The sequence below is a fragment of the Lepidothrix coronata genome, unplaced genomic scaffold, assembly GCF_001604755.1.
Source record: "Lepidothrix coronata isolate B3197 unplaced genomic scaffold, Lepidothrix_coronata-1.0 Scaffold132, whole genome shotgun sequence".
In the NCBI taxonomy this organism is placed as follows: Eukaryota; Metazoa; Chordata; class Aves; order Passeriformes; family Pipridae; genus Lepidothrix; species Lepidothrix coronata.
This window is the reverse complement of record NW_016690312.1, coordinates 527,574-550,623: the sequence shown is the minus strand read 5'-3', so window position 1 is coordinate 550,623 and position 23,050 is coordinate 527,574. Positions and strand designations below refer to the sequence as shown.

The 23,050-nt window shown below is 39.8% G+C and overlaps 1 protein-coding gene across 1 annotated transcript in view; it reads left to right on the top strand.

Annotated features, from left to right (window-relative positions):
• Positions 1 to 22,812, top strand: part of CHST8 (carbohydrate sulfotransferase 8) — a 175,260-nt gene extending 152,448 nt beyond the window's left edge. Inside the window, exons 3-4 of the mRNA XM_017826911.1 lie at positions 19,025 to 19,062; positions 21,412 to 22,812. Of these exons, the coding sequence (XP_017682400.1) occupies positions 19,025 to 19,062; positions 21,412 to 22,560 (1,187 nt within the window). The 3' untranslated portion in view covers positions 22,561 to 22,812. The remainder of the gene's footprint in view (positions 1 to 19,024; positions 19,063 to 21,411) is intronic.
• The last annotated feature ends 238 nt before the right edge of the window (positions 22,813 to 23,050 follow it).

Sequence of the window (23,050 nt, the reverse complement as noted above, 5' to 3'; positions counted from 1 at the left end):
ACTAATTAACATTTGGTGACAGGAGAAAGGGGAGAGTTGTTAGGAAGGTTCTGGCTGAGTTCAACGGAGGCAAGTTAAAAGTAAACAGCAATAAGGAGAGGGAGAATAACGAATGTCACAGGTCAAAGAGAGGTCTGTGTTGTTATGGACTCATGATTTTCTGACTGGAGAGGAGCAAAAGAAAACCAGTTCCCAGAGATATGGGTTGCCTGCTTCTTTCTGTTTGTGGTTTGGTTTTTTGATTTGGGGGGTTTTACTGGTTTGGTTGGTTTTGGTGTTTGTTTGTTTTTTTAACTATTTTATAATCTATTTGAAACAGATAAGGAAGACATAGAAGTCTGAGTCTGTATTTTGGTTTTACCATCAGCCCTGGCTAGAGGCAGTGTATGATGTAGTGCACCCATGCAGAGTCAGGCCTGCTAGACTCTGTCTGGAGGGGGGAGTGGGGCAGAAAAAAAGGGAAAAATAAAGAAAAATATAAATGCCACGTGTCATACTGACAACCTTGAGCAATCAAAACCATGAGTCAGACTCAAAAGTACCATAATTTTAGTCTAATAAATTTGAGACTTGAAGTAACAAAATGAAAAATCTGATTAATTTTACTTTGCTACATGTTTTGAGAGGGTCTTTAGATCCTGTTTTCCTGGCAACTCACTTAATTACCCACAGTGACAGTAGCACAAGAAGAGGTAGAGGAAAATCACCTCATGAAAGCATGAATAGAAGTCCTGTCTTTCCCACTGACCAGTAACATTCTGAGTTCCCCAGCTGAGGAACACAGCAGATTATGACTTGGCTCTACAGGGTTATTAAAGCCCTTGAGCACTGATTGGCATGAAATCATTTATAGGAAGTTACAAGAGCAGCAGCATTAGAGGTTTAAATTATAAAAACCCCACAGACATCCTTCACTTGCAGCTCTGCTTCCACATTCCTCACACCCCAAGAAAGTCTGCAGGTACCTCTTGTACCAATTTCCTCTCCTCCTTCCTGCAAAAAAACCCACTAGTTTTCACAGAAGGAAAAAGAGAAATGTAGCTGACTCTGCTGTTAGATACCTAAGTGTCTTGCAAGAGGAATAGGAGGAGCTAATATTGAAAATATCAAATACCTTTGTGAGGCAAGAGATCACTTACCAAATGTCCTGTTGTGAGATGCGACTGGGGAACTTGGATGGGTCCCTGATGACAAAGCCTGAAGTCTGTAGGAGTTTACTGGATTCCCTGAGAAGTAGGTTGGATTTTTGCACCTGGGGAAACAGTTCAGAAACAGATGCCCTGGAACTGCTTGAAGAAATGCAAAATGAATTTTTGCCCTATGGCATTTGTTTGAGCAAATTGAGCATAATTGAGCAAAGAGCTCCTAGATGTGATTTGGGTTGGTATGGCTGGACATGGAAGACAGTTTTCCACTCTTTTGAATGGTAACAGGCAACAGGAAGCTTGTTAGTCTACTGTTCATAAAAAATTCACATTTACAATGAAGTCTTCTAATTATCTAGCCAAATATTTTTATTTCTGTATGTATGCTTACCTAGAGTGAGTACTATGTGCAAAGCATTTCAAGCCTCCTCATGATCATTTCTGTCTCACTACAATTTGGCAATAACTCAGATAACCACTGAATAATTTAAACACCAACAACACCTATCCAGATGAAGGAAGAATTTCTGTATTTCTTGTACTCTTATAAGGTGAACATAGTAACACACAGTGGAAAAAATATGCATAATTGGGTGTTAAAAAAAAAAAGCTTCATGAAGTAAGAAAATTCACCACAACTGTGAATCCAGTCACTGTGATTTTAATGGATATGAAGCCGTTTCTGCCAGTACAGACTTAGCTCACCGAGCAGTTTCATATTTGCAAGCTTCATTAAATACATACACTTACTATTTCCAATCGCAGTGAAAGCAGAAATCTTTTTAACACTTCCTTTTTTAAAATAGCTCAACCTATAGCATCAAATTGTGTCATGCATTGCCAAATAAAAATAGCATTATCAGTCTTTATTTGATAATGCCGCTAGAACAAGGCAATGGCAGGCTCAGAGCACAGAGGCGTTGGCACCTTGCTGCTGAGAGCCCTGCAGCTATTTATGGGGCAGGCTGGCAGCCATGGAACTCGTTCAGAGATTCTTTAGAATGTGACAGAGGGCATCAATGTTAAACTCCATGTAAGGGAGAGGACTTTTTGCAGTTTATGTTCCTACGCCTTCTTTTTCCTGCATTAAAAGTAGGGAAGGTCATCTGGGCCATGAGGATTAACAAAGATAGAGGAAAAAAAACAAAGATGCATTTTCAATGATTTGTTATTAGGCCTTACCAAAGAATTTAATACGTTGAATTTTCCTATTAATACAATTGAAAATTTAATGAGCTTCTTAATTTATGACTTCACTAGGCTTGAATTATAAAACAATAACACAAGCTGCACTCTAATTGCCTGAGTGTGTCTGAAGATGACAGCATGTTTAGGCTTTCACTTCAGCATCTAATCTAAATATATTAACAAATAGCACAAAAAACATTGCAGTTGTTCAAAGAGACAGGACAGAATTAATTATCTTTTTGTGACAAGCACAACCATTCTATTAAAGCCTTATCCTTACTGTTATATTCCACATTGTGATGGAGAATTTCCAGGCTCTTTGCTTAATATTAATACAGTTCTGTGGCACCCTTGAGAGCTTGTTAAGAAAGATTATTCCCACTAAACCAATAATCTGAAACAAGATTGAGTTGGTAGTATCATGGAACTTTAGGGACTGAGCCAGGTCTTAGGTGTGGAATGAACTCAGCTCTCGTAAACACGCCCGGAGCTGTAGACACGTCTCTCTTCAGAAGACAGAGTCTGTTCTTTGTCCTGTTCCGTGATACCTTCTTCTTCACTGATTTCACATCCACTTCAAAACATCCTGGGGTGATGCAGTCTCCAAAAAGGTCTCTGTGCTGCTCTGCTCCCGGTGAGCACCAGCTTCCAGCTGGGAGCTCCTGTGTCCCACGGGGCAGTCCCAGGCAGTGGCCTCAGCTCTCCCTCGTCCGCTCCTGCTCAGGCCACAAACCTTGTCAGGACCTCTGCTCACTACAGCAGAATAGGCACAAATGATCATTTTCACATGAAACCCAAGTTTTGAAATTTATCTCCCATTATGCCAACCAAAAATTTTCCAAGCAGATAACATAAAAAAAAAGATGTTACTACAAAATTGTTACATTGCATAGGAGTTGACGTTAACTTTATTTTTTTTAAAAAGTTGTCTGCACTGTTTTCTTCACAACAGAAAATACACAAGATTAAAAATTAAAATTAAAATACTTCATGTTGCATTAGTAGACTGAGCAGGGGGATTGGTTGATTTGGGGGGTTTTAAACATATTATGATTGATGTTTCTGATAGTCATAAAAAAATACATTGCAGAAAATACCACTGTAAGAGAAATTAAATATTCCCAAAATGAGAGTCTTCTAAGTTAATCTGGTGTTTTTATTTCATGAAAAGTTACACTCTAATCTTGAATCAAAATCCTGTTTTCACCTGGATCTTAACTGAAAAAAGCAGTACAGCAAGATTTTTATTTTGTCCTTGGGAAGACAGGTTTGTGCCTTTGCACTCTGACACCTGGAATAACACTATTCATAAATTTGAATTTTTATTATACCTGTCTGCAAGTCTTCCCATCAGGTGGTGGTAAACTTGGGGCTGACCCAAAAGTTTCAGAGTTCAAAGTGAATTCCCATCCAGGACATGTTATGTCCTACATAACATCTCTTAACTCCCTCCTGTAGGACAATTGTTCTCTGTCCAACAGTACAACTGGTAACTCTTTAAAAGGTCTTTTGCCACCTGTGTGGCAAAAAGGAACAGATTTCTGGAGTTTCTGGTTGCTAGAAGAAGGTGTGCATCACTTTTTCATTTGTACTGGCTCTGCTCACAGATAATTTATTGCAAAAATACAAAATCTCATTGCAGGTGATCTCACTGGCAGGTGGTAGTTCCTTCTTCAGGAGACAGTCTACCTACTCCAGAATTTTACATGCTTTGTTAGTGGAACTAAGTGATCTGGAAGGCTGTGAATCACTAATTGATATCTAACATTGCTTAATTTACTACCAAGATAAGCATATTTTTTCTATCCTTCAGTGTACCAATTGCTTTATTTCTTTTTAAGGAAGCAACTTCTATTTTTTGCAGTCAGGCTCAGAGTTTGAGGAAGGGGAGGAAAAGAAAGAAAAGAAGGATGCTGTCTGTGGGCATTAGTATTCAAACAGACCTTCCTGGCCTGTCCCTTTCCCCTCCCTCTAAAGAAAAGACATAGGGGAAGAACTTGAATAGAAGTAGTTTCAGGGTCTAACAGTGCCATTTGTCACTGCCAAGATTCATCAGTGATGCAGGATTACAAGAGGGAACAACTGAAAGGTTAAGGATTTATCTAGAACATCTGAAACAGATATTAAACTGAGATTTATGGCAAAGTTCTTAATGAAAACTAATGTTTACTGTCTTAGCTACTGTCGTACTGGAAACAAAGAAACTTGTTCCTTTTCCAGGAGCCATCATTGACCTCTTCACTAGCTAGAAACACTTGAGAGCAGGTACATATGTTTAACATTTTGTATTTTGACTTTACTGGGCAGAAATTTAGAAGAGAAAATAAATGTGTTCACAGGAGTGAAGTGCTGTAAGTGCTGGGGCAACAGCTTCTGGAGATGACTGTGAGAAACAGGTTTGAAGTGTCTAAATGTGCTTCGCTGCCTGCCGAGACTAAGACCCTCTGAGCAATAAAAACTTTCATAAAGGCTCATAAAGGCAGTTTTATTGGTTTTGTAGAGCCATCATCAGGATTTTCCTTTCAATATCTATGTAATTACATGCTTTTTAAAAGAGTTATGGGCTCGCAGATTTAAGGGAGGTATTTAAAAGATGTGCAGTTAAGGATCTGGTTAGTGGTGGGATGGCAGTGGTGGGTTAATGGTTGGACTCAATGATTGCAAAGGACTTTTCCAACCTAAATGATTGGACAGTTCTTGTAAAGACCAGTGGAAAACTAACAGCCCATGACAAGAGTGTTACAAGCCTGATATCCCCATGGCCCTGCTGCTCTGCAGGTTCACCACCACTGCTGAGAGACGGGGAGCTGCTGGACCAGGAATGAGCCACATAAAAACCTGGCTGCTCCAGCTCTCAGTGCACAACCCAGCTATGAACTCCATAAGGTTCTAGGAGAATATCTTTTTTAATATCGAATCTCAAAACCAAGGTCTTTCATGTATGTTAAAAGTAGCAGCTTCAGCTAGAGAAAGAGAGAGAGAGAACGAAAGAGAGAGAAAGAGAAAGACATTACGATTTCCACGTTGTGCTTTTTGCCTTAAGTGTACCTTATCTACTTTTACCTCTGAATTTGGACAACAAAAATCAACCAAAATATTTTCTGCTCTTATTAAATTATCTTTAACAAGATTTGGCTTCTCAGTGCTGCAACTTACTGTCTGAAACACCACATGGACTTTTATTTCATTTACTTGGAATGAAACCACAGTACTCCTATAAAAATATAGGATATGATGTGTTCATTACTATGTCTCTCAATTTCAATAAAGGTGAGGTATAGAAGGAGGAAATTTTTATTCAATAGTTTTGAATTAGTAGCAGCATTTTACATGTCATGAATATCTGGACATTTGTTTGTGTTAAAGAAAACATTAAATACAGATAAATATAATCAAATCCTATTAAAACAAATGGCATTCTTCACCTGACCCAAGGGTTTTGTATTCCTTTAGTTTAGTATTCAATAATTCTCTAATTCAATAACAAGTGAATCAGGGTACCTCGGTCCCTGTGTAAATTTAAGGCAAAAGAAATCCCTATCTGGCTTTCTAATTATTTATAAGTTTGTTGCTTAAACAAAGCCACATACAGATAAGGGAAGGCAGAAAAACATTCAAAACATTAGAAATCCTAATAGGCACTTCTTTTCTCTGAAGATGTTTGCATAAATTCATTTTGGCTATTGTGATGCCTTTAGGGTGTTGACAGAGAAGAAAGAGAACCCTGAGAACAAGGGAGAATTTGTGCAAAGCAATAAAACAAGACTCATTCCTTTTGGAGGACTCAGAGAGGAGTATGCTTTAAACAGAGATACTACAACTAGTTTTAGATCTCCACAGTCTTAATATAACAGGGAGGAATTTCTTTGAATTATTTAACTGACAAAGGTGAAATCATAACTAAAAATTACAGGAACACACTTACTTTAAACAGTGTTAGCAATGCAGATTTTGAGAATATAACCAGAAAGTAATATTTCAAAAGAACATTAAAACTACTTGATATAATAGCCACTTATCCTATCCACATCCAATTTAGTCTGAAATACTCTGTAGAACCAAATAAAACTTACAAGCCCCCACCTAGACATCACGCAAGTGGTTCATATATACACAAATCTAACTTTCACAAGGGATATTTCTACTCTGTACATTAGTTATTCCCTGTGACACTCTAGAGATAGAATGTGAGGCCAAGCAACTGGATAATATTTGAAAATCTATCCCGTCAAAGGAGCCATGCACAGTAAGACCACTGGGAAAACGTCTGTGCCAAAAATATGTCCATCAACATTAACATACAAACACAGGCAGAACGTGGAAGAAATTCCAAGATAAACAAGGTGACACAAAATGGTTGTGCCAAGAAATCCTTTCGGGCAGAAGTTAGGAAAAAAAAATCATTTGTTCAAAAGCACTGCTTGTGATCAGCAATTTAATTCTGAATTAAGGACACCACCACTATAATGTTTACAGAGCACCAACCCCTTCTGTTCTTAGTTAATCTGGTAACGTGCACTACACTCCTCTGAGGAGAGCACATTCTTCCTATTTTATAGCTGGGGACACAGAGGCAGAGAGTCAGTGATGAACCCAAGCCTACAGACCAAGTCAAGCTGATAACTTTATGTTACATGGGCTTTGAAACCTCCCATGTTGCAAGCTCTTGAAAATTAAGTGCATTATAAGCATAATCAGCAAAACACCAGGTGAGTGCTGCCTACATTAAGGAACTGTCATGGTTTAACCCCAGCCAGCAACTAAGCACCCCACAGAGGATCACTCCCTTTCCAGCCTCCCTCCCATGGGACTGGGGAGAGAACCAGAAGAGTAGAAGTGAGAAAACTTGAGGGTTGAGATAAAGACAGTTTAACAGGCAAAGTAAAAGCCACACACACACGGAGCAAAACCAGGAATTCATTGACCCCTTCCCAGGGCAGCAGGTATTCAGCACGGCCCCACCAGGTGTTCCTGGTGACTTAGGAAGGCAAATGCCATCACCCCAAACATCCCCCCCTCTCCTTGTTCCCCCAGCTCTATATTCTGAGCAGGGTGCCATGGCTATGGAATATCCCCTGGGTCAGTGGGGTCACCTGCCCTGGTGTGTCCCCTCCCAGACCCCTGTGCACCCCCAGCCTGCTGCGTGCTGGGGTGAGGGACAGAGGAGGCCTTGACCTTGTGTGATCCCTGCTCGGCAGTAACACAAACATCCCTGTTTTATCCACACTGTTTTCAGCACAAATCCCCTACACAGCCCCATAGCAGCTACTCTGGAGAAAATTAACTCCATCCCAGCCACAGCCAGCGCAGTAACAACCTCTGAAATTGCCTGACCCATACATAACCAGATACTAACAGTAGATTACTTCAGAATTTTTCTTCTATTAATTCACTTCAAGACAATATCTGCTGACTTGTGATTTGACAGAATGGCTTTCTCATGTAACACGCCATTATAAAGTAGAAAATTAGGCACTACAGAAAAGATCTCTTGAGGACCAGGTATTGCAAAAATACATTCACACTCTACACCAGAGGTCCTATATCTAAACTTTTAGGATATTACAGCTCATCTGTAAAAATAAAGAATGCAATTAATCATTTCAGTCTTTCAGCAAGCTCCCCAAGCTAATACCCCACTACTAGGCTAGAAGTGAGTACCAGCTCAGTACCTCAGCAAGACACAAACTAGCTGGAGAACACACTGCCAAACTTTCCCGCAGTGTATTTCTTTTATTACAAATGTAGTTTGAAAGCCTGGTCTGAAGAATCTTGACAGTCACCAAGGAAATCACTCACATTGCTTCTTCCAGCACTTGCTGTCAGTAGATTGGCAATTACCACTTTCCTTAATGGGGAAAAAGAGGGAAAATTATGTCAACTGAGAGGCTCGTTTGTTTATCAGCAAAATTTGAATCCACAGCTCCACTTAAGAGGTAGTGAATTGAGATCAGATCAAGCTTACTATAATTTCAATCATTTGATTTTATTAATGTAAGATATTCTTCTTAAAAGATTATCAGCCCTGCACCACACAGAAACCATGCAAGTGAAAATGCAGGTTTATGGAGTTCCTCTGAGTAATTGGCATGAGATTCTCTGAGGAATATGCTCTGAAGGATTCCATTTTTGTGCAAGCAAACCAAATGCACAAGGAGTTATGGGAAAGGATTTGAGGCCATACTACTGTGCATTTTCTCCAAATAAATGGAATCATTTTGTCCTGTATAGCAAAAAGTACAGAAAAGCTATCTGAAATTGCATGTGGCGTGCCTCTGCAAGTCTGAGTTCATTTCAGCTCCACCAAGGAAAGTTTTGAGCATCTGTGAAAACAGAATCTGAGATTGCATGAAAAGCATAAACCCAATTCCTGCCAGAAGGCCTTAAGTCGCCTTCAGAAGAAAAAGAAAATCTAAAAGGGGTAAAAAGCAGCAAAGCTGGATTTGCATGAGGAAAAAGAGACATTTAAATTCATTCTAAAGAAAGATGCAAAAACATTTTTATTTCTGACTTAGTCCTTATGTTTTTTGACATCTTCACTTTTTGGATAATTACAGCTTTTCCTACAGGGCTTTATGACAGTTTTATAAATGCTGTCCCTTTTTATGCAAGGAGAAAAGGTCGGAAAACAGCGAGAGTTTGTGAAGCAGTGATGTTCTTTTCCATGCATATTCCTGATGGTTTTAGTTTTCCTTGAGGCAGAGACACAAAGAAATGAAAAAGTGTGACCAAAACTTTATTCCAAGTATTTTTTAAACACATACTTATTTTTCTTTACTAAAGGCCTTGCAGAAATCAAAAAACTCACTGAAAATTTGATCCAATATTTTCCTTAAATAAAATTTAACAGGAAGAAACTTGCTTTTTGCAAGCCCACACCAATTTTTGAAAGGCGTGGTTTCAGTGGAGCAGCACTAACTGCCCAATGCTTGCTGGTACAGTGAGAAGGTGCAGATGAGTAAAGAGATGAGCAGAGCAGTTCACCGTCACTTGTAAAATTCGATCATGTGTCACTACTTGCTCATTGAGGAGCTGATCTGGTACCCACTGAAGTAAAGACCAAATTTTTCATGGTTGAAAAAACAGTGCTATATAGTCATAAATAACTACTGCTTATTTAGAAGCTACAGTTCAAATACTGTAATAAAGGGGTTTTTAAAGCCATGCTTCCAATTCCAATTCTCAGAGTAGCAAGTCTCCAGACAGTGGAGTTCCAAGGTTTTAAATATTCTGTTTCTGAACAATGAGTAATAGAACTGTAGGGAACTCAGTGGATTTAAAACATAAATTCTTTTTTTTTTCCCCCAGTGGATCAACTATAAGACCATAAGACCACCAAATGGGATTTGCAAATAATAAAAGGTTTGTTTCTGATGAAAACTATTCCCTTTACATGTAGTAGACACCTGCAGTTACAATGAAGTGATGACTTCAAATGCCTTTAATATAACATCAGAAGTGGAAATAAAGACTGAAATTAATTGACTTGTCATGGATAAAATATTTATTAATAAGCAACTCAGACAAACACAAAAGACTGAGACTTAGAGGCTATCTAGTAGAGTTGCACATGCTACTCTAATTTAAAAATAAGTCTTTACACACAGAGTATAACCTGTATGCATCCTCAGCTAAAACCCAACAAGATATAAAGTAGCTCAGTAAGGAGTCCACATCTGAAGCAAGAGTTGCATCCCAGATGAAACAAAGAGCCAGACAGGTAAAGGCCTGTATGGGCACAATTTTCTACAGTCCTGGGGTCTAATCAGCACTGGAGCAGAGGCAGCAAAACAACACTGAATTCCACTGTGGAAGCCACACACCCAGTCAGTGGTGTGGTCAGGAAATAGCTCCACCTGTCAGACCCTGTCTCTGAAGGGTCTGAGGGGCAGATTTTTTCAGAGCTCCTTTAGCCAGTGCATAACAGAGAATAAATTGTATATCACTGTATGCAAGGTACTGAGTGAACCATGGTTGTACTGAAATGCTCTGAACAACAATTGTCATAGAAAAGTTATCAGTGAAATCAGGCACATTCACACACTTTCATCAGCTAAATAAAAGTTCCACTCCTAGCTAACCATATTCAGCAACCAATTGGCTACTCACTGTTTGTATGCACTGACTTACAAAATCAGATGATTCAATTGTCATAGCAACTGTATCCCAAATTTGAATTGTCAAGGTAGATGCAAACAATTCCATCTCTCAATTCATACAGCCCCCCCCTTGGGCTGATGCACCAATCTACACTGGGGTACTAGAAAAGTCAGCAAGTGCTATTATGTGTGAATGAAAAATGCAGGTGTGCTCATAACATGGCAGTGGCAGAGGGATTCTCATTTCAGGTACCATTGGTGGTTTGGAGTGACAGAGAGAGGCAGTTACACTAGAGCCCTCTGTCTCCTGCAGCAGCAGAAGGAGCACATGTGGGAAACAGGGAATAGTGACCAGATGGAGAATACCTGCCTTTTCTCCCTGCCATAGCAGGTGTGATGCCTTTAGAGGACCATTGTAGCTCATCCAGGTGTGTAGATGAAGAGAACAGTCACCAATCCCCACAGAGGGCTGTTTCTCTCTTCCCACCTCTCAGGTACACTGCCACACCACTGCTGCAGCTTCTTTGTTCCTTCTCTGCCAGCTCCCATGTTTCTGTGTTGTGCAGAGGAGGGGAAGGAAAATGCAATGACCTGGTAGAGGCAGTGACTAGGAGAGTGAACACATGGGCCATGTGGAGAGATGAAAGCCATTTCCTTCAGCAGCAGATCCCTGTGCTCCCTGACTCTAAAATAGTTGCAGTCAGCTGGGGGTAGAAAAATAATGCTAGAATGGAGATGAAGAGTTGTGCTGGGAAGTGTGTAGGGGGAGAGGCAGCAAAGGCCTCCCTCCAATGTCAATAGCAAGCTGAAAATGGATCAGATTCTGGGATATCCAGTTTGTGTTGATAAGAGTTGTGAGCAGCAGTTAAAAGAGCAAATGTCCTCCAAATCCCACTCCTGCTGAATTGTCTGACAACGCTCACATGCTCTTTGTTAAGATCAACCCGTATGTCCTATAAGCACCTGAACCTACCAGACAGACACACACCATGTGAAGCATTTAGTGCCCTCAGCAAGGCATGTTCATTTTAGACTTTCCAGGTGACCCACTCCCAGCTTTCACTGCCATTTACATAGCCAAGGAGAAAACATGAACATAAAACTGCCACTGATGGGGAAATTCTGAGTTCCAGAAGTTTGAGAACATCTTAAAATGGCCTGCACCTGCCTTTAAAAATATCAAGCTCACTAGAACTCAAGACAAGCACTTTGACTCTTCCTACCTGGGTTGCCAGCTCAGGACAAGTCCTGGGTGCCACATAATGTTACCTGAATCCTGGAAGTTGTTAGCACTCGGTGTTTGAGCAGAGCCATTTCCCCCTTATTCTTAACTGATATGAAATTCAATTCAAAACACTATTCTTATTCGAGCAAATTGTTCTACCCATCAGTCACTAAAATCTGGCTGAAGGAGTCCAAGTGAGCTCCTTAACAAGAAACAGAAAACCCTCCACAAAGGAGCAGAGAAGAGCCAGTGAGAAATGGCTAACAGCGAATCACCACTGCTCTTCAGTAGCTCAGGAATAAAAGGCCTGGCAAAGAGCTCAACCCCTTACACCTCACTGTCCAAGAACTGCTTGTTTCTCACAGGTCAGGAATCAAAGTCTGCCCACTTATCACCCCTTCTGCACCAAGTTTTGTAGCTAGGTTGTAGGCATTACTCTTTTTTTTTAATGATCCATATTGATCTCTTATTCTAAGAAGATGTGTCAATAATTAACTATGAGAACAGGAGAAAAGGAAACTTTATCAGTTCCAGCTAATTGATTGTAACATAATAATATACAACATGTGGATAGACATCTGTGTCATTTGATCTACAGTCAATCTATCAAAGCAGTGAACTTCAGCACTCAGGGGCATGTCTGTGTAGATCTGCCTTTTAAATTTTGCCTGCAGCCTTCTCTCTCTCCGTTTTAATGCTTTCTTTCCAAAGAAACATCTCTACAGAGTGACATGAAAGCAGTCCAAAATTCTACCTGAATTACTTTGTCTCCCCTCCAATAGAAAGACCACTGAAGTTTTCATGTCCTACCTGCACAATGTCCTGAAACAGTTCTGGGGTTCTAGGTGATCTATTCTAACTAGATACGTGAAGTCAAATGACATTAAGTGCTTGCTTGAAATTCACTGAAACTCCTCTGGTTACCTGAATAGTTCTCACAGGCTACTAAATATAAATGCAGTGCTATATTTTAAACCTTAGCTTTTACTTTTTAATAAATCTGAAAAAGTGTAATGTCCTTGCCAAAGTCATGCTACGAAGGCAATATGCAAATATTAAATATGAGAATGAAGAATAACTGAAAGGTATTAAGTAGAAATTGCAAGTAACTGCTGACAGTGCCTGAAAGCTAATGATGCTAATTAACAGTATTCCCAGGGATAGGTCCACAGAAGGAATGGGGAATGCACAGGCTTGACTCTTCCGCCTTCTTAATTTATATTCGATAAGAATTCTATAGAGTCAGAAAATGGCAAGTTCTAATTAGTAAGGCTAAATAGCAAAGAAGACAAAGTAAACAAGTAGTCATACCTTCCTCATAATAAATTCACAAACAGCTCTTCCTATTCTTTCAATTAAGCTTGAATACAAAGGGACCCTTTCCTTTATCAGGTACCACAGAAACAGCCCAAGTTAAGTCACAGGATTATTTAGACGAGGAGGTGGATTCAGTATATATTAGAACATCAGATCATTTTGAAAAAACAGAGTACTATGTGTTTTTCTCTAAGGGTTCATACACTTGTGCCATTAGCATGTTGCAAGTCAAAGAAGTATCAGGGTTTCCAAATTCCAATTAATAAAATAAACCATTCATCAAACAACTTCCAATCTCAACAGCACAGCAGAGGACAGGTAACAGAAAGCCTCTTCACAAAGTCTGGATGCAAATTTATAATTTTTTGGACAGAACCAACACCACAGTTTCAGGCAATACTCAGCTACCAACATCACCACAGCTATGCAGGACTTACTAGGATGACACAGCAACACTTTATCTGGGCTTAGATTCAAAAGGAGTTTATCTCTCTAAAATGCCTCCATTTCTGTTTCTGCTTCTCTCCTTGGTTTCACCTTGATGAATCAAAAAATTTGCAAAGCAAACCATATGGAAACAATTATTTCTCACAGGAAGCTGTGTTTAGAATAACAGAAAAATAAACAGAGGTGTCAGGAGATGGTATTTCTAACTAGTACACAACACAAATGTACAGCAACACAGGCATAAGGCAGGTTGTCCAAAAGACACAAAGCCTTTATGAGGGGGAAACAACAGCAGGAAGACAGCCTGGGTATTTTGTCTGAGGAACACAGTGTAGGTATAAACACTATACTCAGGTGGCAACCATATTTAGAAACGGTGGGTACCCAGCTTGTACTCTGATCTTTTACTCCAAAAATTACTTACTGGAAAAGGCAAAGAAAGCCATGTGTAGGATAGCCTAAGCTAAAATGTCAAGAGGGACACTGCACCAAGAGCCTTGGCTACAAGGGAGTTAATTGGGGAATGAAGGGGGAAGCAGTGACACCGTGGCAGCAGCCACAGCACTGTGCTGCAGAATGATGGCTCTGTGCAATTCTGCTTGATCCAGGTTCACGGGATTGGCTCCTGGGACCACAAACCAACTGGGAATACCAAGTTTTTGATACTATGAAAGTCCTCAAGTGGCAAACATTAAAAGTCACTTAATGTGTGTACTGATCTCTACTTTGGCTCCCCAATTTATGTTTTTTTCTTGTTCAAACTGATGGATGAACCGAATGTTTTTAATTATTTCCAGGGTATGCCCTTCAGAATTGCATTGCCTTCCCCACATACAGTACTTCTGTCCAGAGACTCCCTTGCTTCATTAAGATGGAAAGTCATTTCAGTCACAAAAAGCCAGAGTAATCGTGTTTTAATCAACTGAAGTGCACACAAGCTGCTGCCATCATGGGCACCCCACGACACAAGTGCAGCAGCACGAGGCTGCAGTGCCTGCTGCCTGTGGGATGGTGGAACCACAGATTAGCCTGGTTTAGAAATGACACCCATGGCTTCACTGAGCTCCAAAATCTGCCCCTCTGAAGCTGACTGGGATTGAAAAGCACAGGATCAATAGGAAGTAATTGTGTGTTAGCACAAAACGAGCACAGGAGAGGGGAAAACAAGGCTATCTTTCTGGGAAGTACTCTGCTTCACCACAACTGCTTTAGAATAAGGCACGAGTCAGAGTTCAAACTCCCTCAAACAGATTGCATTAAACTATTAGAAATTGCATGCTTGGTAGTGGTAGGATCGAAACAAAAAGCTAAGAACCCAGGAAAAATGTGTTACCTGATTTACAAGAGGAACTCACCCATGAAAGAAGGCTCAAAGAGGCTAAAAAACCCCAGCCCTTGGCAGCTTGGTGAACTTCTTATGCCTTCCCAAAATAGGGGGGAAAGGAAGATCTTTATCAAAGAGTCACACTTAACTCCTCAGAGCTCCAGAGGGCTTTGGAGCTTGGGAAGCAGCCACAGAAACATTCCCTCTTTTCCGCTCTGTGCAGAGGAAATAACCCTCAAACCTGCCTTTGACAAGGGGGTGTATCATTAAAGCAAAGCATTCCCTGTAGGAGTTTACCCACCTGTGGGAGGTGACCCCACACACCCACAGCCTCACTGGGGAGAAATCAGATTACACAGATTCGCTGGACAGCTTTGCTTCTTTCCTGATGCAGTTTCAGATGTGCCACTGCTTTGCTAACCCTTCTTTACTTGGCCTCATTAATTCATCTGTATTAAAATGAGATCCTGGGTGTGTAGATTTGATGGAGCTTTTGACAGCATTTTTCCTAATGAAATAAACTACAAATTTAAGGTAGAAAAAGGATATGAACATAGCATATAATTAAAACATACACACATGTAAGGTCTGTTTTATTAATAAGGTCTCAATTTTTTTAGAAAATGCTTTCATTTTAGAGGTTCTTATATTTCAAAAGTATTCCAAATGTGTACACTCTATCTGTATTTTAAATGTAAGTAAAACCAAATCATTTACAAGGTAGCAATCTTCAAAATAAATAAGTTTCTTTAATGAGTAATTGAATTCTTATCTGTAAACAAGGGGACACCAGAGTAAGTTAGGATCAGATGATCACATATGGGCATGTCCTTTATACTGTCCAAGCTAAGAGATCATTTTAAATTACACCAAAAAAACCAAACAACAACAACAACCAAAAAAAAACCCCACAAAACAAAACAAACTCCACACCTCAAAAAGAATTATCTGACCAGTATTTTGGGAAAAATCATTCTCAAACTAGACTTTTTTCATGCTTGTCAGAATTCTGAGTACTGACCTATTACTCATTCTGCAATTAAGTACATGTTATTGTCTCTGAGTAAAGACCTAACACTGGGGCGTGTGGGGATAGGACACGACACATGAAGTGACAGAAACAGCCCTTCCAGAGGACGTCTCACAAATCCATCCAGATGAAGCAAACAAGTGCACACTGTGCACAGAAGCCCCGTGAGGGATGAGCTGCAGATGCAGACTTGAAGTTATCATTTTTATTAAAAAATATTTCAGCTGTAGTTGAGTCTCAAAGTGGAGAAAAACACCAGAGGCAAAACAAAATTAGGTCTTGAAGCAGAGACAGAGGAGAAGGCGGAGAGGTAAAACTGTATAACGTTACACGAGGAAGATAAAGGCCATTTTATTGTGCTGCTGGTAGCATTTGGAAAAGAAAAAAAAGAAAGAAAAGCTCACAGTGGGTTTCACTACATGGTAGGACTGGATGGAGAATAAGCTCGTGTTTCATGAAAAACAAAAGCAGATACAAAATACAGGCCAGGCTCAGGTCTGGAAAATCATGGTCACACAAGGGGAGGAGAACTTAAACCACACACAACTGATAGAAGGATTCTGTCTCTCAGCTCTTCCCTCTGTGTTTGAGCAGCCCTGAGATGTTGGTCATCATCATGTCTGGCACCAAACATTTCTGAATCAGTGCCCTCAACTGGGTGCAGCAGACGCCAGGGGTTTATTTAAGGCCAGAAATATTCCCATTTTGGCAATAGCATAGTGGTAAGAAACATGGATAGTAAAGACGTAGCATAACATTAAATTTGGATTTTGATTAGTATAGTAGATCTGTGCAATCTAACTTCCCCAAGTTCACTGCACTTAAGAGGGTTTTTTCATGTAGATTTAAATTTGAAGTGACAGACTGTATCATGAGAAAGACAGCTAAAAGGAGCCAAATTTAGATGTCACAAATTCAGAAAACATTGAAGAGATTGGCAAGTGATTCTCCAAACATTTACATTAAGCATGAATTATTGTTCTGATTACATCTTAAAGCCAGTAAATGAAAAAAACCATCTTTTTAAATGGTTACTCATCTCCTACTAGCATTTTTTTTTAATTTTTTTTTTAAAGCACTGCGTATCAATAGAAAGTATTAATCTCTCAAATAAGTTACCTCTATGAAACACTACTACAAAAACATAATTAGTCAAAATTAACCACAAAATATCTGGGTCTCATGCCCGCTCTTTGCAGTTTTGTGGGATTTTTTTAACAATTCTTAGTCATGGCAGAAACATACCAAATTTAAGATAATTTGCACAAAGTGTGTGGGTTTGCTACAAGGTATCACAGCTCCCCTTAAGTCAGGACAAATGACCACAACTGGAAAAAACTAACCCTGACTTTTACAGTATAATTTGGACATAGCAAGTGCTCCAATATTTGTATCTGATTCCATCCAAGGTACTTGCTGCTTTCTGATAAGTCTTTCCTCACCTGTTTATGTTTCCAACTGTTAAAAGCTCAAAATGCTTCTGGAAAGGGAACAGAATTGTAGAACTTCCCCATCTTATGAGTTAAGCAACTACTCCAGTGAATTAATGATGCCTTAGAGCAAAGGCCAAGCAGCTCAAATGGCTTAAAATTATGCCTTTAGGGTTAGCAGGACAGAAGAGGTTACATCTGCTGAAAAATACAATATTCTCATGGTATAAACAGATCACCCACACTCTAATATCAATGCTTTCAGAGTGTTGTGCTCAGGTTTTGCTGGGTTTTTTGGACAGCAGTTTCCTGTCCTGCATTGCTCTGTAGCATATCACACAACAGAAAAATAAATGTGGGTTTTTCAACTGATCACATCAGGAACTGGATAACATCTCAGTAGCATCTGCTAAAGTCTGGTGCAAAAGCACCAATTTGAATCCTCCAGAACCCACAGAGGGATGCTAAAGGCCAGCTCTGTTTCTATTTAGTATATACCTTCCTACTTTAATTTGCAGCTGAACACTTCTGAGAAGCAGGTAGGAGAAGGCTTAAGAGTCCTTCTGTAAGATGTCTAGAGTTCATTTCTGATAAAGTAAAAATAATATGCCCTTTACTTCTAGTAGGCATAGAATCACAATATCCCACACCACCTTCAGTTGAGTTTATTGCTAGTAAGTTGCTGCAGTGGAGTTAAAGCTCAAACATAAACCAAAAGCGTCATGAACACTGTTAAATGAGCTCTTAGAGCACAGAAATAACCACAGCAATTTTACTTAGGCCCTACTACAAATACCAGTTTGTAGATCTGATTTAAAAGACAAAGCACGACCGATCACCTAAGCTACTTTAACTGCAATAAGGTGCAATGGGAACTATCCTGCAAGGTGCTTTCCTAGTACCACAAAAATCAACCTGAGGGGACTGAGCCATCCCAGTGGTGCTTCTACTTCATCCTGGATTTGTTACCTTTACCTGTAACAAGTCCAAAAGGCTGTGGATTCATCATGCAGACTTATTAAGGTTTTCAAGCAACAGTGACAGCAATGATAACAGTTTGATCAGTTGAAAAGCCCCAAACAAATTTCATAATTAAGTTGTGTTTTCCATTACGCATTCCTCTATTATAAAGTTATAGTTAGCAGAGGTTAGGAAGAGTAAAGAGATCCTACACACCTGCTAAAGCTGTCATCCAGGATTTTCACATCTTTATTATTCTATTTTCAGGTAAACATCACTGTGAAAGCCAGAAGATTAGACAAAACACAGTTTTGTACTGTTTGTCTCTCCAGAAGTCTGCAAACATTACCTCACTTGTACATAACTCCACTGTGTGCTGCTGTGGTTTTACAGCAGAGGAGAGTGCTCCATGTTACCATGATTAATTACCATACTATTCAAAGTTGCAGGGGGAGAAACCATACATTTACTTTTGGCAAATACACAAAGAACAGCCTTTTTTTAGGGCTCTAACCAGGAATCATGGCTTTCTTGTTCTGCAACTGGCCTTTAAACTGGGGTTAAGCAATCACTTTTCTCCATCTCAGTTTCCCCATCTGTAAAAGGGACATAGAGACAATCACTCCATTACACAATTTTTATGACATCTGTAAATAAAGAGGCCCTCCAAGGAGTATTGTTACTATGAAATATACATTAATTATGATTCACCATTGGTCTGTTTATCATTGCATTAACAAAACTTGTTCCTGTTTTCCTTTTAGCTACCAGAGGACACACTGGTATCAGTCTAGCAAAAAAAGAAACTAATGGGTTTTTTTATTTCTAAATAATTACTTTACTTTCTTTCTTTGTTTAGGGATAAAATATAACATGGGATTCCAGCAACCAAAAAAAGTAAGTTTTCAGAAGTACATAAGGAAAATCGTATCCATATTCCAAGTATGGAGTAGATAGAGATGGCTCAGATAAGGCCACTACACCAGAGATGAAGCACTGAAAAGGAAAGATGCATCAAAAGCTTTGCCATGAAATGCAAATTTTCCTTTTAAAATATGAATGTGATAAGCTACACAACTTCAGTTTTATAAGTTTTTTTTTTTCCTAGGCTGAATATTGCTAAAAGAGACTGTAAACTTTGCCTATAATAATATTCTGTATGCAATGGTACTGATCAAATGAATGTCTTGAGAGGTACCTAAAAACAGGCTCAAGAAGAATCCTGGTGAAATTCCCCCATCTAGTGGCTGTCGGCACTGTACAGCTGCCACGATTTCGTAGTTAAAGGACAGGTTCAAAATATGCAGAGGAAAACTGTGCAGCTGCCAGTTCTTCCCCAAATGCCACGGCCCGTGATCGCCACCACCCCACCTCTGCAGCTCCAGCCTGGCCTTCTGACACAAGACATTCAAATCATGGCATTTGACTTTCCCAAAAACTCTGGGTTCAGCATCGTTAAAGGTCCACATTTCTAGGAAGTCTGAATTTGATAAGCTTGAAATATCAGCTGTGTCATGAGTAAACGTGGAATTGAATTACAACCACTCTGCAAAGGGTAATATTTAGAAATAGTTCTGGTATTTACAGGCACGTGCACTTTGGCTACCAGCAACAATGTCTGAAGATAAGAGCAGAGTACAACAATCACTCCCAACAACTGAATAGTGTCTTGCATGAGAAATTATCATGTCTGCACATCACATACCACCTTCACCACCACAGCAGCACGAGAAACCTGAATTCTGCAACAGTACCCTAAAACTTGTGTTTAATACTGATCTGTTGTGCTTGAGTTTTGTATAAGTTATCAATTTAAGCAAGTCACCTACAAAATAATACAATTTTTTTTCTTTTGTCACCAGTGCTTTTTGTGAGGAGCATTGAACCTCTTTTCTGAGACTTGTTTAATGTCTGACCCTTAAACAAGAATGTGACAGGATATAACCTCCATGACAGCAAAAGTTTGTTACCTATAGCACTGGCTTTTTTTCAGCCAATAAAGACTTGTAAAATTGATTAAGATTTAATCTGCCACCTTGAAAGAGCATGACCTTTCTAATCCCCATACTGTACGCCTTAAAATTTGCAAAATATCTTTTTTTAGGTCAGTTTTAAATACTATTGGGAAAAAATAAAGACTGAAAATCAAAAATTTAAATCTATAAAACCTCTAAATAACCACTAAGTCCTTGGGTCAGCAATAAGCATTCTGCAACTACATCTGCTCCTCTGTTGAAATACTCCCTGGTGGTTCATATGCCACTCTGCTCCCAGGTGTCCTCAACACAGGGATGACATGTACTTAAACAGTGTCCAGAACCTAATTTTAGTCTTAGAGGCATAGACTATACAGGATTTAATTCGGCTGCTTTGAGAAGCAGAAAGTAATGGAGCACATCTGGGCTTTGAGCCAAAAGAAGTATTAACCAGCAAGATCCCCCTAATGAAAAAGAGCAGGTCCCAGAAACCCTTATCCATAGACCTGCTTTACTTACTCAGCTTTCACTTGCCTAATCCCAGCCAAGCTTCATTCCCACCCCTTATTGCCTCTCATCAAGTCTCAGCTGCTCTGCTCCCGGGCTCATCTCCCTCAAGGCTCCCTCTGGGGTGCCCTTCATGCTGCCCTCACAAAACCCACTTCCTGCATGCCAACCCTCCAAGTTCTCACTGCAGTCCTTTCTGCTTCCCTCTGCCTACTCTTCCTCCCTCTACATCTTCACTCCACCTTACCAGCTCTGCAAACCTCCTCCCTCCCCTGTCAGGCTTCACTCTGTGCAAAACTGCCTTCACTGCAAAGAGTAACTATGGAATTGGGGGGGTCAGGGTGGGAAACACACCACACAAACAAACAACCCCTTCGATTTGTGTGACAACAGGAGCAACTAAACAAGTCCTCAAATTACTCAGATACCTTTTGAAGAAATTTCAAAGACAACTTACCTAAGACAAAAGTATCTATGAAAGTCTGGGTGCGCCACCTAAAACACAGTTAAATCCAATTCTGAACTGGAAATTACCAGTTCAGGTTCATCTCAGCCTTTGAGTTTCATGTAAGCACAGAACAGGGTGACAAGAGCAGAGCCCTTACCACACTGCAGGCACAGTGCTGAGGGTTTGTGGCAATGCATTTTGTTGTACAGTTCTGCTGAACTCAGAGTGTATGAAAGATCCACGTGAAGTTGTGCAAGCTGTTAATGGTGACAGTCTCTCGTTTACTGACATCTTTAATCTCTTTTTCCTCATCAGGACTGTGTTTCCAGCAATAACCAGGATAGAAGATTAAGAAAAAATACTGCAGATGGAGCAGCACCAGTAAAGCAGAGCGACTCATTAGAGCTATCTGAAAGTGTGCCCACCAAGCTTCAAAGCACAGACAGAAGGCAAAGCAGCATCATGTTTGCTATGAAAGATCAACAGAAAGGTGAAGAAACTGATGCCATCAGGCTCCATAAACGCAGGAGGAGGTTTATAATTAAAAAGAGCCCAATTCTGATTTCCATGAACAGCTCTGTTCTCAACCTGCCCACACTCAAATCCGAGGACAGAAACAACAACAAGTGGAAAAGTCTCTATCAGATCCAAGGAGAAAGGAAGCGGATTATGAGGGAAACTTGTTCAAAATACAAGAGTAATAACAGAAGAATAATCACTCCTTATCATGTCTCTAGGATATTTGTAGAAGATAAATACAGAGTTTTATACTGTGAAGTACCGAAAGCTGGCTGCTCTAACTGGAAACGGGTGCTCATGGTGCTTAATGGCCTGGCTTCTTCCACGAAAGATATCCAGCACAACACCGTGCACTACGGGAACTACCTGAAAAGGCTGGATGGGTTTGATCACAAGGGAATTTATCACAGGCTCAACACTTACACAAAGATGCTGTTTATTCGTGAACCTTTCGAAAAGCTGGTATCTGCATTTCGGGACAAGTTTGAGCATCCAAACAACTACTACCACCCGGTGTTTGGAAAAGCCATCATTTCCAGATACCGGGTCAACGCCACCAAAGAAGCATTAAGGACAGGCTCTGGAGTCAAGTTTAAGGAGTTCATTCAATATCTCCTGGATGTACATAGGCCAGTGGGTATGGATATACACTGGGATCATGTCAACAGGCTTTGCAGCCCGTGTTTAATAGACTACGACTTCGTGGGGAAATTTGAAAGTATGGAAGAAGACGCAAACTTTTTCTTGCACTTAATTGGTGCTCCACGAAATTTAACTTTCCCCAAGTTTAAAGATCGGCACTCCAATGAAGAAAGAACTACCACTAAAATTACACAACAGTATTTTGCACAGCTCTCTCCTGCCCAACGACAACAAAGCTACGACTTCTACTATATGGATTACTTGATGTTTAACTACTCAAAACCTTTTGAAGACTTATATTGATTTGAGAGTTGGGACATTTCCACAGTCACATCAGTTGAATTGTATAACAAATCCAGGTGGTTTCTGTTTATATACACTTATGTGTTAGTGAACAATTGGTTGAAGAGCAGGAAAAAACGCAAAATAGAACATAAACAGATGTTTACACCTTCACCTTAATTGCCTCCTTTTTCAAATCATATTTTTTCTATAATTTCTCCATACAAAATGTATGTACATATATGTATAATATGTTAGGGTGCCCAAATAAAGCACAGAATTTTCCATGCTGGTGTGGCCTGTGTTTGCACTGGGAGGAGAGTTTCAAACCAGGGAAACACAGCTGGCAATCCCACAGTGGAGCCAGTATTTCAAGCCCTTTGCTGTTTAGAAAATAAGTCTGAAAGTGACGGAGTAGCAAGGAAAAAAAATACACTAAGTAATATTTACAGTTTGTTGAAATCTGCAAGACATGAAGCCATACACTAAACAGGCACTATGTGTTTGAAGC